General features: G+C 41.7%; 1 protein-coding gene across 1 annotated transcript in view; it reads left to right on the forward strand.

Annotated features, from left to right (window-relative positions):
* The window catches only part of ACAP3 (ArfGAP with coiled-coil, ankyrin repeat and PH domains 3), a 308,590-nt gene that overhangs the window by 159,417 nt on the left and 132,787 nt on the right, over window positions 1–16,386 (forward strand). Inside the window, exon 5 of the mRNA XM_069241084.1 lies at window positions 3,883–3,941. Coding sequence (XP_069097185.1) covers window positions 3,883–3,941 — 59 coding nt within the window. The remainder of the gene's footprint in view (window positions 1–3,882; window positions 3,942–16,386) is intronic.

Below are 16,386 nucleotides of genomic sequence, written 5' to 3' on the forward strand. Positions count from 1 at the left end.
GTCCCTGAACTCCACCATGGGATCCCTATGTTATGAACCACCCTGTTCTCTCTAGTGTCATCCTGGGATCCCTGCACGCTGCATCCCACCTGGGGGATCTCTGCACTCTGGGGTCCACCCTGGAATCCTTGCGCTCTGCACTCCACCCTGAGATCCTTGTACTATGAGCTCCACCCTGGAATCCTCATGGAATGACCAGCCACCTTCTCCCTAAGCCTCACCCTGGGATCCAAGCACTCTGAACCAGCCACTGGATTCCCTGCACTCTGAGCTGCACACTGGGTTCCTTGTACTCCAAGCTTCACCCTTGGATCTCTGAACTCAATCCTGGGATCCCTATATTATGAGCCACCCCGTTCCTTCTACCATCACCCTGGGATCCCTGTACGCTGCATCCCACATGGGGTATCTCTACACTCTGTGATCCTTACGCGTGGAATTTCACCCTGGGATCCTTCAACTCGGAACTCCACACTGGGATCTATATCCTAAAAAAACCCTCCTCTCTCTCTAAGCCTGAACACTTAGCCCTTTACTGGAATCCCAGCTATCTGGGCTCCACACTGGGATCTGATCTCTCAGGCCAAGCCTCATACTGGGATCCCTCCGCTCCAAGCTCACCTTCTCATCTCTAAGTCTCACCCAGGGATCCCTGCACACTGAGCCTCACCCAGGGATCCCTGCACAGTGAACCCTGCTCGGGCATCCTTCCACTGTGAGGGCAATGTGAGGATCACTGCACACTGAGCCACACACACGGATCCCTGCACACTGAGCCTCACACAGTGATCTCTGCACACTGAGCCCCACACGGAGATCCCTGCCCCACACTGAGATCCCTCTGCTCTGACTCTCACCCTGTGCCAGATTAATGCACACTTGCTTAGGGCACATGCCTTATGGTCTGCCTGGAGTAGAAGTATAGGAAGAAAGGCGACCCTCCTTCACCCACCCACACCCCCTCCTTCACACCATCATCATCCTCCTCGTCCTCCGAGCAGTGGCTATTGACCTATCACAGCCATGGCTGCTTTTGCATGCAGGCTTCACACTGTAGTTGTTAATGTCCCTCTTCCCCATACAGTCACGAGCCTTCATAGGTACCTATGGATTGCTGTGATGAACAACCTATTAGGCACGTTCTGTCTGCGTTGGAACGGTGTTTGCAGAGGCGTTTCGCACTTCGAAAAGCAGAACATAGCGAGTGATTCATGTTTTAATTTCATAAAACCCCGTAAATTGCTGTAAAAATATCAATTCTGAGAGCAGTGATTGTTCAAGCTAAACTGTGCTCTTAACGGCGTAGGCAGGGCTTTGAAGATTCCCAAAGATTTCGATAAATGTCCAAGTGGCCGGGGGCGACGCACTGTTGGTATTAGTGTAAAGTGGGTGTTGATTCCAGCAGCCCGCGGTGTGAGTTCACCAAAAACTCCACCAACCTCCAGGGGGCAGTCCTTCAAATATAGTTCGAATGGACCTATTTAAAACGTATACTTGTTTGTCCCCGCCACCAATTCCCTAGGTTCCTTTGTTACAGAAATGGGGGGGGGGGGGGGGGGGTGATGCGGGGCTTTCCAAATCATTGTGGTTGGGGCCACCTAATGCCAGTGCTTAATTTGCGCGGGTGGTTGAAGTTGGAGTCTACGGTCATCTTTAGCAACCAGCGCATATTTTTCTCAAATGACTTTCATCCCCAACAAGAGAGAAACACAAAAGGGGGAAAGGATGCGGTAGAAAAAGCCAGAAGAACAGTAACCAAGGGAGAAGGAAGGGGCCAAAAAGAACCTGAAAGAGTGAGATAGGAGGCGGGGAGTGTCTGGTGGTGGATAGAGGAGGCAGGAGGTGGAATCAAGGCAATGCAGCCTTGGTATTTAGCTCCCTGACCTCCCATAGTGGTGGGCAGCGACTTCTGAGCAAAACTGTGAGTCCCGGGAATTATTCTTCTAGAAATTAAGTGCTGTCTAATGCTGGAGCTTGGTACCGCCCATCTCTGTATCCTGAGATCCTTTATCCCCACCATGGAGTCTCTTGCACTCTGGTCTTCGACACTGACAGGAGACCAGGAGACCATGTGTTTCGGACCCTTCCCTGGGATTCTGGACTTTAGACCCCACCCTTAGATATGGGGGTTGTAGGCATAAGGTTTGTAGGCTGATGGTAATGACACGATTTCACAGATGGATCCTGTCTGACAGGCTAGCGACTGTGAAACGAGTGGTCTGTGGAAGTCCCCATCTGTCGCTGTCCCACAGCTTCTGGGGTGCATGCAAGCACGTCCCATGTGCACTAGCAGGCCTGTATTTTCGCTCTCTTCGTAGCAAGAGTTGGACACGGCTCCTGAAAGTTGACCCCATCAAACTTTTAAGAACTGGAGCTAGAGCAGTAAGCCAGCCTGTCTGCAAACCTTTGGGGGTGTTTTTGTGGCTCTACTTAGATTTTTCGGGGAAGCATAGAAACTCCACTACTACTTAGATTGAGGGGACTTCAGTTGCTAGAATACCCGAGCAGGATGTTCCCATATTGCTGCCTCGAGCTGGGAGTTCTGACGGTGGATGGATGTGGCACCATTGGAGGCACACAGTGGTCTGGGGAGAAGGCAGAGCGGATGTATTTACATTATATTACATGCCTGCAGAAGCAGGGCCCTGCGCTTCAGCCCACGTTTATTTCTAAATTAAGCAGGACCAGTGCAGAGAGCAGCCTTGGTACTCTGCGCCCCCTGGCGAACAAGCGGGGAACAGCAGTACGTGCAGAAGTCAAATATACACTTCAGCGGTGAAGAGGAATGATAAGAAAAACGGATGTGTCTGGGGTGCTGAGGGATAAAGAGAGAGAGTGGGCTAATGTGTGTGTTGTTTGGTGAAAAGGAATGAAAAGCAGCCAGAGAGCAGATGTCTGTGAATAATAAGAGGGAGGGAAAAAGCTAATGTGTGTGGGTGTATTAAAGTTTGGAGAATAGGCAGAAGTGATAGACAACAGTGGCTTGGCTACCATTGGTGCAACAGGTGCAGTGGCAACGGGGCCCATTGAACCCTGATAATTGCTGTGTACAACAACGTCAGCAACAGTCAGTGGGCCAACTTTCCTTACTTGCACCAGGGCTCATGGCATCCTTGCTGTGCCACTGAAAGCCAGTGTGGATGATAAGAAAGAAAGGGAATGTGCTGGAGAAGGAAGAACGCCAAGCAACTATGTGGGTGATAAGAGGGAAGTAAAAGGTGAGGGAATATAGAAAAAAACACCCTGTGGGAGCGGAGACAGAGGAGCATGTTGTTTGCCAGTAGTACTTCAATTTTAGGCTAGTCGGTGCGTGTGGAGCTTTACTTAAGTACTCAGAATAAATTATGTCACTGTAAAGTATCCATTCGTCTCAGGGTTGGTTGCACCCAAACCCATACTCACCATTTTTAGGTCGAGCACTCAAGGACTCTGATGTGTTGTAATCTATCTGTGGGGTTTTGACCACGCCCACTGCACATCCATCACTATCACTCGTTCAGGGGCTTGCCTTTCAAAAATCCTTTGTTATCATTGGTAAATGCTTTACGTTTGTCCCTCCTTGAGGCAGATTTGTTACCGCCTTGACAATCAACCCTGTTACATGGATAACTGCAGGTTTGCCGCTAAATCTGACTGTGAGCAAACTTCTTTCTCCTTTTGTGTCTCTCCTTGGTGCTCATGCTCAAGGCGGCCGTGGCATTTTGAATCGGCTAGCTTATGTCAACTGTTTTACTTTTCATTTCTAATTTGTGTGTCAAGAATAGTCCAGTTAGGAATTTACAATGCTAATAGCTTTAACTCAAGCAAACGTGAGACCCATTGCATTGCAAATGCTTGTTTTTTTTGATTCTGCCTACCTTTTGCTGTTCTTTCTCTTTTTAGATCCTGTTTGACCAGGCACAGAGGTCTGTCCGGCAGCAGCTGCATATCTTTGTGAAAGAGTGAGTATTCAACTCCATATTATTACTTTTGTGACACACCAACCAAGGAGATTGAAAAAAAACATGACATTCTCTTATAACTCATAGCACTGGAAGAAGAAAAGATTAACAACAAAGAACAGCTAACATTTTCAATGACATGTAGCTGAACTGAAGTATTATTAACAATGTCATAATCGCTTATATTACACTTTTGAGGAGCAGTAATACTTTTCTGAAAATGGATTAAAACAGTTATTGTATGAGGTGAGAAGGCAGCCGTAAAGCATCCTGTGCATTTATTATATTATTGTAGGAAAAACAAATTAGTTTAGGCAAACCTACCTCCAAGATCTTCAGAATTTGACACCATGTATTACTATGTAATGTAGTTAATATCCTCAGAGACGGTGGAATATTTGAAGGCATTAGTTTATGCCACAATGAGGATTTATCCATTTTAAAGATTGTAGTCTTCAAACCCCGGCAGCTACTCTATTGTAAATTTTGGCCATTTCAGAATTCATTCTATTTGATTGATTTATCTGCATTAACCCGCATTAACCAGTAAAGGTTTGATATGGAAGTTCAAAAGAATGTGTGCATCTTGGACCCCTTATAGATCTTGAATGTGAAACAACATTTGAGCTGGTGTGGCTGAATTGCTAACAGTATACATGCTTGTCTTTGAAAGGCAATGCTTCTTGCCCAATCTAACGCATAATACTGCCACTGCTAGTCCAATAGTACTTTTTAAGTGTTTAAAGTTTGATCCTTACAGAAAATTATTGAAGTTACAATTCTGTCCAGAACTAATTTTAGATATTTCCCAAACAAAGAACTAAACATCTTACTATTTTCCTTAATCTATAATGTCAGTGGGGGCTGTTTAATGTATATGATAGATTATAGGCTTCTTTAGCTTGAGCGTGAGTACTGGTCAAGGTGAGTTCAACTCTGAATACTTGCACTGGTAGTCCACTCTTGATTGAAACCAATGATTTCAAAATCATTATGTCTTCAATTTTATTAAGAACAATTAATGCATTGGCTTTGACATATTCAATCCTATATGGAAAGGTTTAATTGCTCGGGTGGATCTATGGGATAGCTTTGAAGTGTCTACTTGCGGCAGAGTACAGAGTCCTCACTTCTTTCACGTGAGATGGCTTTCCATATTAAATTCTTTATATTGAATTGTAAGAATAACTTCTGATATAACACCACCCTAACTAGACATAATGACTTACTCTTTCTGAAGAAGCATCCCTGTCTTCCAATGGAACTTTACTGTTTTCTGGGTCATCAGGAAAAACAATGATCTTAGACTCAGCAGCATTTATTTACAAAACTGTAGTTACAGGAGTTTTGACCTTGCTAAAGGCCACTGGTTGATTGATCCAAAACAACTTTTGTTTGGAGGAGTTTGTGTAGCGGAAGTCTACTTATCATCAGATAAATTGTTGGGATTTTACTGAATAATTTGGGAAGATTGTGGGTAGATCGAGGAGAGCAGGAGATGCAAAATGCTGCACTTTATTCCGTTTGATTTTTTAAATTAGGTGATAAAAACTTCCATCTGAACCCAGTGCTTTAAATGGGCACCTACTGTGCTGTAATGAATACTTGCACTTTTTTAATTCCAAATGTTCGCTCCTTGTAATATTCTCAATATGGCTTAGTTTATGTCACTGTCAAGGTATAATACATAGCACTGTTAGAATGTCAAGAAATTGTGAACTGGCTGAGAAACCTGAGTTTTCTGAAGGGAGAATATTATGTTTTGTCAAGTGTTGACAACTTGAAGCGACTCCAGTACAACGTTTGTGAACACCTAACCGGCAGCTCAAGAAAATCATTTGTAGGATTATCATTGGGGCCAGTGCCTGCAGACCCTCATTGGTGATTAGCGGCGCTCTATAAATGTTTGATTGATTGATTGATGTATTCGCAACAGAACTTTACCTTTCCTGCAAGTAGACCTCTGACTACTAGGGATACACTTTTTAAATATGGCAGCTAAAAATTTGCCCCAGGTAGCAGAATCTTCTATTAATACACATATTGGTGTAGATCTCCACAATACTGGCTACTGACGGAAGGCTGATGGAGGACTGAACAAGCATTACTGACTGCAAGCACAATCATTTGCACACACTCATGATACTTCTTGCAAACTGGACACTGCCACCTTTATAAACTGGGCTTTAGTGCCATGGGCAAGACTGGGTTTACTAACATATGCCATCTATTCAGAGTACTACGGTCAACACAACTTTCACTGGCTGCAGGCAACAGCTAGAATTGTGACAAGCAAGTTAGATATTGGTTGCTGAAGACACCCATCTGACCACTAAAGGAAAGATTGTAAATGCTTTCTGTAAGTGCCAGACTAGGAAAACAGGCAACCTGGGCATTACTGACTTCTCATTAATTTTCACCATTTTTTCTTATCTCATTGCTCTCTTTTCGAACTTATAGGTATCTCCCCGAACCCCAAATGCTCTCAGTGGACTACTTGCTCTGCCATAAATAGACCCTTTCACTGGGCTGAATAAGGAATGCAGAAGCTACCTAGGGAGGTTTCTCCTGCATTGACACAAGTCTAATGAGGAAGCCCGATTTCCTCCAAAGGTTTGGAAGGATTCCTGCACCAGCAAAACTTGAAACATAGGGAGGCCAAGTAGGATATTTTACAGAAAGTGCTAGGTTTTTAGAGCCGTCCTGAAGCTTTGCTTGTATATATACATGCATTCTCTCTTACTTCCTATTGCCTTCAGCTCGTTAGTCTCTGAGCATGAAAACGCATTTAGAGAACGACAGCCTCAAATGACTGCAAAAAGCTTCACTATTACCCATGGTTTACAGAACACCCTCTTTATGAATGTTATGCAAAAAGTGAACATTTTTTATTTCATTCAGGGTCCATACTTAAGTGAACGTTACAGCAGGAGATTCCAAAGTATCCTATGAACTACTTATTGTTTGACTTGTTTAATCAGTAGTCTTTTACAGATTACGATCCAATTGCAATTCGGATCATTTGTTAGATCTATCTTTACGTTAGTGGCCTCAAAAATCTCTGCTGACTTCTAGAGACAAAATGTTTTTTTTTGTTTAAACAAAGCAGAGCCTATCTTCTCGAGAACCCTGTACTCGTAAGCACATCTTTAAACACCGTTCTCTTCTTTTTACTACTGACTATTAATGCTTATATATATATATATATATATATATATATATATATATATATATATATATTATAATTAGGTGAAAATTTCAGTGAAGACGTAACGTTTAAAAAAAACAAAACACATTGAAATTCACCAGTCATAGTTATCTCTAGTAGTGTGCTAAGGTAACTATAACTCACCCCCCCCACCATGCACAGGTTTCTCATCAATTATTTCAGATGTTGCAGCAGTGTTATCAATGATATAATTGAACATATCATGAGTGAATAGATATGTGAGGAAATTAGAAGTGCATGGTGAGTGCGCGAGTTATAGTTACCTTAGAGCATGAGTTATCACTAGAGATCAGGGGCGGCTCCTCGACTGTGGCGGAGGAGCGTCGCCTCCCCACCAGCAGCAGCTGCAAAACCTTTACAGTAAAAACATAATAAACTATGTTTATTATGTTTTTACTGTAAAAGCACCATGATCACAGGCATGACGGGCGGAGGGGGAGCAGTGCACATTTATGTTTGTCTGGCCATCTCTGGCCGGCCAAACATATATGCGCACTAGGCTCTTTCCAAACCGGTAATGCAGTGCTGGGTTGGAAAGAGCAGACAGAGGCTCCCACTCTGCCTCGGAGCGCCCTGTCTGGGTACTCCATCCAATTCTAGCGCTGCTTTCATGCTGCCAGCAGCATGAAAGCAGCATTAGGATTGGAGACGCAGGGTAGGCTGGGAGCCTGTGCATGCAATGCAGGACCGTAGAGGATCAGAGCGGCAAAAAAGGTACGTTTTTAAAATTATTATATATTTTTTGTCCCTGTGGGAAACAGCGACTGATAGAGATAACTTTAAATGAGTGAATTTCGTGATTTCTTTTTTGTTTGAATAATTATGTTGGCAATGAAATTTTCACCTGACGTTAATATCAATTTACATTTGTTTTGCCAGTGAATTTCTAGTTTATTTAATGTTTTTTTTTTATTTTTTACATAAAATGATATTTTATCACCATACGTAACACCACCCTTCCTGCTGCACAGGGCCTTCGGCCATGCGTGGTGAGTGGTTGGCTGCATGCCCTGCAACCAACCACCACCCCGCACAGGCAGAAAACCACCCACCGCACATGATCTTTCGCCATGCGCGACAGGGGGTAGACTGCAGTCTGCTAGCGGCCTGCTGTACGCCTTGCGGTTTATAAAGGGAGGGGGGCACATGCCTCCCCCTGAGCCCTTATAGACCCTGGGGACCTTATGTCCCGGAGCCGAATTTTATTTATTAGGGTAAGGTGGTGGCCGGCACGCATGTCCCCAAGCCTTAATAGGCCTCAAAAACAGCATCTCCAAGAGACAAATTTATTTCTAGCGGAACGGAGTGTGCACACCTCCCTGCCTGAGTCCTAATAGGCCCCACAGACCCCATCTCCCATAGCCAAAGTCTAATTATAAGGGGTGGAGGTCATGCTGCTCCCTCCTCCCCCATGGCTGAAATCTATTTATAAAGGGAGGTAGACACTCAGCTCCTCTCCTAGAGCCTCAGTGGGCCCCAGAGACCTCATCCCTTAGGCCAAAGGAATCTTCTGGATGGGTCCCCCGGTGTCCACCAAACAATATGTTGCAGGCCATGGGGGGCTCTGGGTCCCAGCAGACCCAGTCGGCTCCCCGCATGCTGCCGGAGCTGGGATTGCTCCCACCTGGTAGGTGAAGATGATTTTGTTTGCGCCCACTGTGCAAGAGCAATTTGCGTTTCCCAGCCCGCAATAGTGTGGGCAGAGGAATTGAAATCTGCTCCCACCCACCAGGAACAATTTTAAAGCTCCAGCTGAGTGAGAGCAGATATGCCTTCTCCGCCCATGTCTTGCAGCTTGGGAAGGCATGTCTGCTCCCACCCAGAGGGAGCTTTAAAAATGCTCCTGCCAGGTAGGAGCAGACATATATTTCCCTGCCCATGCTAATTTGGGCAAGGAATTTACTGTGTCATGGAGGTGGGCTCTCCAGGACACATTGAGTCTCCGGGGCCTTTACAAGCTTGGAGAAGGGGGTGGTTGTGCTGTTTTGTGCTCACTCTCTACTGCAGTGTAGTATTTTGTCCTGTGGGCAGAGAAATAGGGAGGGAGTGATCCTGGATGATGTTCCTTGCTGCAAATCTGGTACTGCTGTGGCTGGCCCACTGCTCTACTGCACATGTACATTTCAGCACATGCAAATGGAAACAGAATGGGTGTATTGTTATCTGAAGCTACAGGTACAACAGTGCTGTATCCACCCTCTTCTCCATGAGCTAAAATGGCAGGTGCTTTGAAAGAAGTTGGTTGTCTGCAATACATGCTCAGTAGATTGGCTATTGTGGGCTGAGAGTGCAACAACTTCTTTCAGCGAACTAGATTGACTTGGCTAAAGCCTTTCAACCAAGTTGCAATGTCAGGCTGTCAGCTGCACTTTCTGAACAAAACTAATACATAAGAATCTGCTTGGCTTCCTGAACACTTCTCACCATCTCTGGAACCCGTACATCTCTTCTGGACCCATATGGTTCTTGCTGAGTCTAGGACTTTTCTGAACTAATGTGGGTTTTCCTGAAATTGCAATGGTCTTTTTTTCTCGAGTGACTATTTCTGAATTTATGTAGCTCTTTCTGAGCTCACATAACTCCTTCCGAGTTTGAAGACTTCTCCCTGGATCCTCGTTGTCCGTATGGTTGAAATTCACGAGTCTGGAGCTAATGTCACTTTTTCGGAATTTGTAGTTCTCTATTTTGAACTGAAGTGGTTCTGACTGACAGCACAACATTCTTCTGGAACACCTTGGGCCCAGTAGGGTTCTTCCTGAATTCAAAGACATCTTTTTGAATAAAAAGAATTGTTTCTACATTTGGAACCCTCTTCAGTGTTTCTCAGTTCTTATCTCGTATGACCTTTTCTGAATGTCTAGTTGGTTTCTGAAACCTCTCCAACTTCTTTGATCTCATATGGCCCTTCTTCAATTATCAAAAGTCTTGGGAGTGATAGAGATGTACTTGCGTGTGTTTATTTCTGTGCTCCTGCGGATGACCTCAGACCCATGGAATCCTGAACTCAAAGGACTCATAATTCATCTGACTGGATAAATTCAGAGGCAGTCACTTGATTAATTCAGAGCAAGTCATTTGTTTTTGCTATATTTGAAATGTCCTACAGAAAAGACATGTGCTTGCTTGTTTAGATAAGATAGAGAGCTCTGCATAGGTGGATCCTTGGACATGTCGATTATAGCAGTGATATGTATTTATGTATGGAATATACCAAGGGCTTCGTGATACTGAAACTGATTCAAAAGAAACAGGAAAAATCGATTTGCAATATTTTTGCTGCTTCTCATTATTAAATGGTGCTCCCCCACACGAACAGGCAAATTGTATTTGCTCCAAATTAAAGTCTAGTACTAGGACAGTTTTCACTATTTTTGCTGTGTTTCTGTAAATACAAACAGACAAAGACATATACACTTTTCAAATGTGGCAGATGAGACTACGTATGAGGCAAGTCATTTTATTTCATTGTTGAATACATAAGTAACAATAAGTTCAAAATGTGTTTAATTTATAAAAGATTGTTTGAAAAAATAATGTATTTTTCCAAATCTGTATTTTATTTTTAAATTAATTTGCTATTTGTATTTAACAATGTTTTTATAAAGCTTTTTATAACAATATTGCAATGGTGCAGAACAATTTCCGCACTACAAACTAAAGCAAGATTTTATTTTGTCATTCTATATGACAGCAGCAAAATGTTTAGATTGATTTTCTGTTTATAAAGTGTCTGTAGTAGTGCTGTTAAGGTTTTTAGATCGTTTTTAATAATCCTTGTACAATTAATAAACACTTCGAAGCAAGACTAAAGTTTCACATATACACCTACAGAGTTCTGCAAAGAGAAAGCCATGACAGGATGGAAGTGTTTCGATTCACTTATGGGGTAAATTAGCCCGGAACCTCTGATTGTTTGTGACACAGAATCAGAAATATGTTCTTGTTGTTGCTCACTGTTATTCAATAAGGCAAATGGTCATTTAAAAAACGTGTACGAAGGATCGCACATTTCACATTTTTTTCTTCAGGTACTTTTTATTTACTATATAAAAATACAACACCATGGTCTTTTTGAAAGGAAAAAAAAGCCATTTGAGCGTTTTGTTTTTAATTGTGATCTTTGACATTGGACTAATATGAGGCAGAATTCATGTCTAACTTCTAATTTATTACGAAATAATTTGCCAATTAAACAAAAGTATGACAAGGATGCAGCGAGAGATCAAGTTACTACAAATAGGTAAACTATTTGCAAATTTAATTGAATCGTGACTTTTTCAACAATGGAAGACAGTGCTCATATTTAAAGAACACCTAAACTTTTTTATGTTTGATCTATCATATTATTTGTATTACTTTTGGTGGATTTTGCTGCAGGGAGTAGTAGTGTGGCTAGTGGTTGAATTAATTTATTTGGAACCTGTTTCTCAATTAAACTTTTCAGATGAGAAAGATTGCTGGCACCGATCACATCATACATTTCTTTTTAGGTGTGGCGTTGGCCAAAAAAGACCTTTAGATTTTACTAAAATACATATATTTGAACATATATGCATATATAATATGATAAAGTATATTTATATATTTATAATTATTTTAGCTAGTCCTTTTCATTCATTCGTTTCTTAGTATCATTCACATTTTTCTCCGCCCATTACAGTATATAGCATGAGGCTATGGGTCAGCCCACTTCAGCCAACTTCAGGGATTACAACATATAGCATGAGGCTATGGGTCAGCCAACTTCAGGCATTACAACGTATAGAATGAGGCTATGGGCCAGCCAACTTCAGGCATTACAGCGTATAGCATGAGGCTATGGGTCAGCCCACTTCAACCAACTTCTGGCTAACTTCTATGTGAGTGACAGCTTTCTCTTCTTTAACAATGAGCACACATTGGCCCTCATTACAAGTGGCCCAGTGATATGTATCGCACCTGATAAATAACAATACCACTTGGGAGTTATTTATCAGGTGCTATAAGTTGTAATTATTTCGAATTTTATAACATAACATACCGTATAATAGGTATCGCCAAGCCTGCTGAGTTTTGCCCATACCTGTCTCACTTGCATGCTGAAAGTTACAGCTGATGCACTGTGTGCTTCTAGGAAAGGTTCCAGCAGCAGGTAATGAAAGAAAACAAACAACATTTCTGCTGTTGTACTTCAGGTAAAAAAATAAAGAAACAAATAAAAAACACATGACTTGTACAGGTCACATTGTCATATATGCCTCTGGCTGTCTCGGAGACTATGGCATATGAGGGGATGATTTTAAAAAGAGGATTGATAGCATTAGTTCATTGAAAATGTACCATATCAAGTCTCCCTCTCCAATGTTACTGTGTGTTTTTTATTCAGTAACTGGTGAAGCAGGAGACTTAGTGGTCAGTCAGTTTTACAAAAGGAGGAGCCATCATTACAAAAAAGTGCTATACACTTAAAATGATTACATTTCCTCTAAATTCATGTAAACAAGATATTGTTCCTCAAAAAGTTCCAGTTTTGTCCTCGACGTTCAAGTCTAGGTATTTGCCACATCATAATTACCTTTTAGATACAGTTATGGGAATTTTACCATTTCTGTAAAGAACCAAAATACTCTGTTGATACGTTTTCTTGCCGGAGGGAATGGCAACTGAGTCCTCAGTTATAGAATATTCTTAAATGGTATTTAAACCAATCTTACTGTCTTTAATAAGGCCTGTTCAAATTCTAGAGGAAGCTGAAACGATGCTCCTGTACTAAAACCCGGGCATTTAGTTGTTAAACCACATGATGAAGCTGCTTTAAGACCAATGTATGTTCAGCAATCCTCAGTAGCTTTACCCCATCTTTTATATCATTTTTAAAATGAATTATTTTGTATCCTCAATTATGACTTATTTAATGTGTATATAGTAGAAATGATTACATAATCTAACTTGTGGAACTGTTCTTTTACACCAGTTCTATACACCGATCATTCAATAAAATTATAGGGCACCCTAAACGATAGAACATTTTCACCTCAAAAACACATAAGAAAAAGACAGGCTGCCCAATCTGTATTCCACATCAGGAGAAAAACATATGCCTCCTGACTCACGATGCTAATAACATATTTAACACATTAGGACAAAGAGATCATTCGCTAAGAACATTTACATGACATGATAGAATACCTTTGTGTTAGACTTGTGTGTATGTTTCTCTGTTGGGTAACGTGCACCATAATGCCATCTCAGTTTGTTTTTGTGTTCTTCAATAGACGTTTTGTTTAAATGTGACTGCCACAAGGCATGAAAGCTTGGCATAAACAGCGGCACTCACAGACAAGGTAGAAACAGAGGAATAAACTAGTTTACAGTCCAGCATCAAAGGAATTGGAGCAATAGAGAACAAGCATTTTCAATGCAACGGGTCTCGCATTTGTGCAAGTTAGAGCTAGTAGCGTTGTAAAGCAAAAAAAAAACGCAGCGCGATCGCGCTATGTAAAATGCAGTGTGGTCGCGCTGCGTGGAAAATAAACAGATAAAGTAGTCCGGACTCCAGGCTGAAAACATCGAGCCTCTTATGTTTTTGGTACTTTACTGGTGCTGTGTAGGTGGGCTAAACACCGGAAAAGGCATGACGTATGCATGCCTTTCACAAATGAAAGCAAACAGATTTTAAAAGGCAAGCCCACGAACCAATGTAAGTGACTGACATGGCATGGGCGTGGTTTCAAGCCCAAAGAGAGATTACACAGTGTCCTGAGATGAAAGTGTAACATTGAGTGTAACTGGCTCCCAGACAAAAGGAAGCTTCTTGAGTGATAACATTGACCCTACTGAACACCAACTAACATCCACCAAACAAAAGGAAAAAGCTGGATAATGTCAGCAAAGTTGGCTTGTCCTGTATTAAGACAATTTGAAATAATGCAAGTCATAATATATACATGGTTAGTGTTGAGCAAATGATTGTTACAGTTTTGTGCCTTCATCAAATCTGGCAAAAGGTTACTAACTTGGAACTCAAAAGAAACAGCACCGAAAATAGCAAAGAACACAGAACCGCAGTGTACAATGGACTTAATTAACATAGGAGCAAAAATATAGAGTATTTTTATCTGGTGCTAAAAATTCGCTCATAGGCTGTCATAGGTGCTGATGAAAAACACAAGAACCGTGTTAGGGCGGCTTAGCTTATTACATATGAAGCAAACGAGCAAAACTGATAAAGTAATGTTACTTTCTAATTTAAAATTGGTTATTACATAACGACATTGATTTTAAGGATGGCATAAGCTCCAGTCAGACCCTTAAATCTAATCCCAATTTTGCACTATGTACAGGATCTTGAACTTTATATGATTTATGGGTGAACTACTTAAGTAGAGAATGGTGCCCAAATAAACAGATACAAGTGACACAAGCTAACAAGAAACGTAATTTGCCAAGGAAAAACTGAGTTAAACCAAAGTGATACAAATCAAGTGAAAGATCGAACTCAATTTAAATTGAATGAGGAGGGCAAAAGGAGTTAAAGAGGCAAACCACCAATCATAAATGTTAATGAACAGAATTTAGATGGTAGACACCGCTAATCCCAGCTATGTCACACATATGCAAGAACAAATTTATAATTATATTTTATACTATTAGGCAAAAGAGCTAATTCTTCACATGAGTTGACGAGAGTTCACTTCCTGTCTCTTTATGGTTTGGCTGGAGAGCGCAGCTGTTGACAGACAGTTATGTGAGTATCGCCAGGAGAGGGGTTTTGGCTGCGCCCTCATGTTGGGAGCCAGGAGTGTGTGTTTTGAGTGTGCAGAGGTTGTGTCCTTCCCATGCAGTTTTAATCATTTTGTTTATTTATCCAGCTGCCTAAGGGTGAACTTTCAGAGGCAAACACATGCCATTGCGCTGCTATTAAGGTGTCTTAGATAACTAGATAGTTTATGGTGTCTCTCTCTGGCAGCAGCACAGATAGGATGAGGGCGGTTATTACTGTACATGTTTTTTTTTAGGTCTGGTTGTTTCCCTTTGGTGGTCTGTGAAAATGTTGAAGCTGATCTTGCTGAACTATTTCAAGCATACATCAATACTTGTTTTCTTTAGCAAAAAATCTGGGGTAATTTTCTCATGAGGGACAATATGTAATCCTCAACAGTTCAAAAATGTCAACCTTTAACCAAATCAGGTCTTTCGGAAGATGTCAATCCATTCACATGCCAACAAGCATCATCGAAGACGCCCCATGCTGAATTAGTCACTACAGCTTCCAAACACCGCCACATAAAGGCTGAAATGCTACTCTTTCAATTTTAGATAACCAAGCAAATGAATTGCTTCACTTGGGAGACCATCTGGTAGTTGTACTGGGAAAATTAGTCCCTGATTATGAGTATAGGTGAAATGAATAGCACATGATAAATAACAATGCCAGGGAGTATCTTGATTATTGGCAGGGATAAATGACACCAATTACGGGCTTCCGGGGAATAGCATGCAGATTTTGATATTTAACACACCAAAATCCACAAACTACGGTAAATGCTGTACACATTTCCCTTGTTAAATTTTGGCAGGTTTAGTTGCTGAAATTTAGTGAAGGTTGAGGTATTTAATGCATCCGATAATTATTGGATACTTTAAATACCTTCCAACTCGTAATTTAGATCTGTGTGTAAATGGATCAGAATACGCCGACCCACTCGTAATCAGGCCCTGTGTAGTAGTATTAAGAAGAAGAAGAATAAAACTACGCTAATTTTAAAGATTACAAAAATTATAATCCTTATAATAACAATAATATAAATACTATTATATATTCAGGTTTCATACAGTACCTCATGTCTTGGTTGTGTTGACTGTTATTTCATGTATAAAAAAGATCTGATAGACGGAGAAATTTGTCAGTCGATCAATCAATGGGTCCTTTTGGGGAAGTCCAGGATGAATCTAGCTGCAGTGTTCTATATGGTCTGGAGTCTTCTGAAGAGCTGGATGGAGATTCTGGCTTAGAGCGTGTTGCCTTAGTTGAGGCGACTGGCAACAAGGGCCTGTGTGACAGTCTTTCTGGTGTTGATTGGGATCCATCTGAAGATTCTGTGGAGGGTGTGGGTAAAGGAGGCGGTAACTGCATTGACTTGTTGTTTTATGGTCAGTTGGCTGTGGATGATGATGCCAAGGTTGTGCATGTGGTCTGTCGGTGTGGGTGTTGGTCCGAGTTCTGGCGGCCACCAG

The sequence above is a fragment of the Pleurodeles waltl genome, chromosome 6 (genome assembly GCF_031143425.1).
Source record: "Pleurodeles waltl isolate 20211129_DDA chromosome 6, aPleWal1.hap1.20221129, whole genome shotgun sequence".
Classification (NCBI taxonomy): Eukaryota; Metazoa; Chordata; class Amphibia; order Caudata; family Salamandridae; genus Pleurodeles; species Pleurodeles waltl.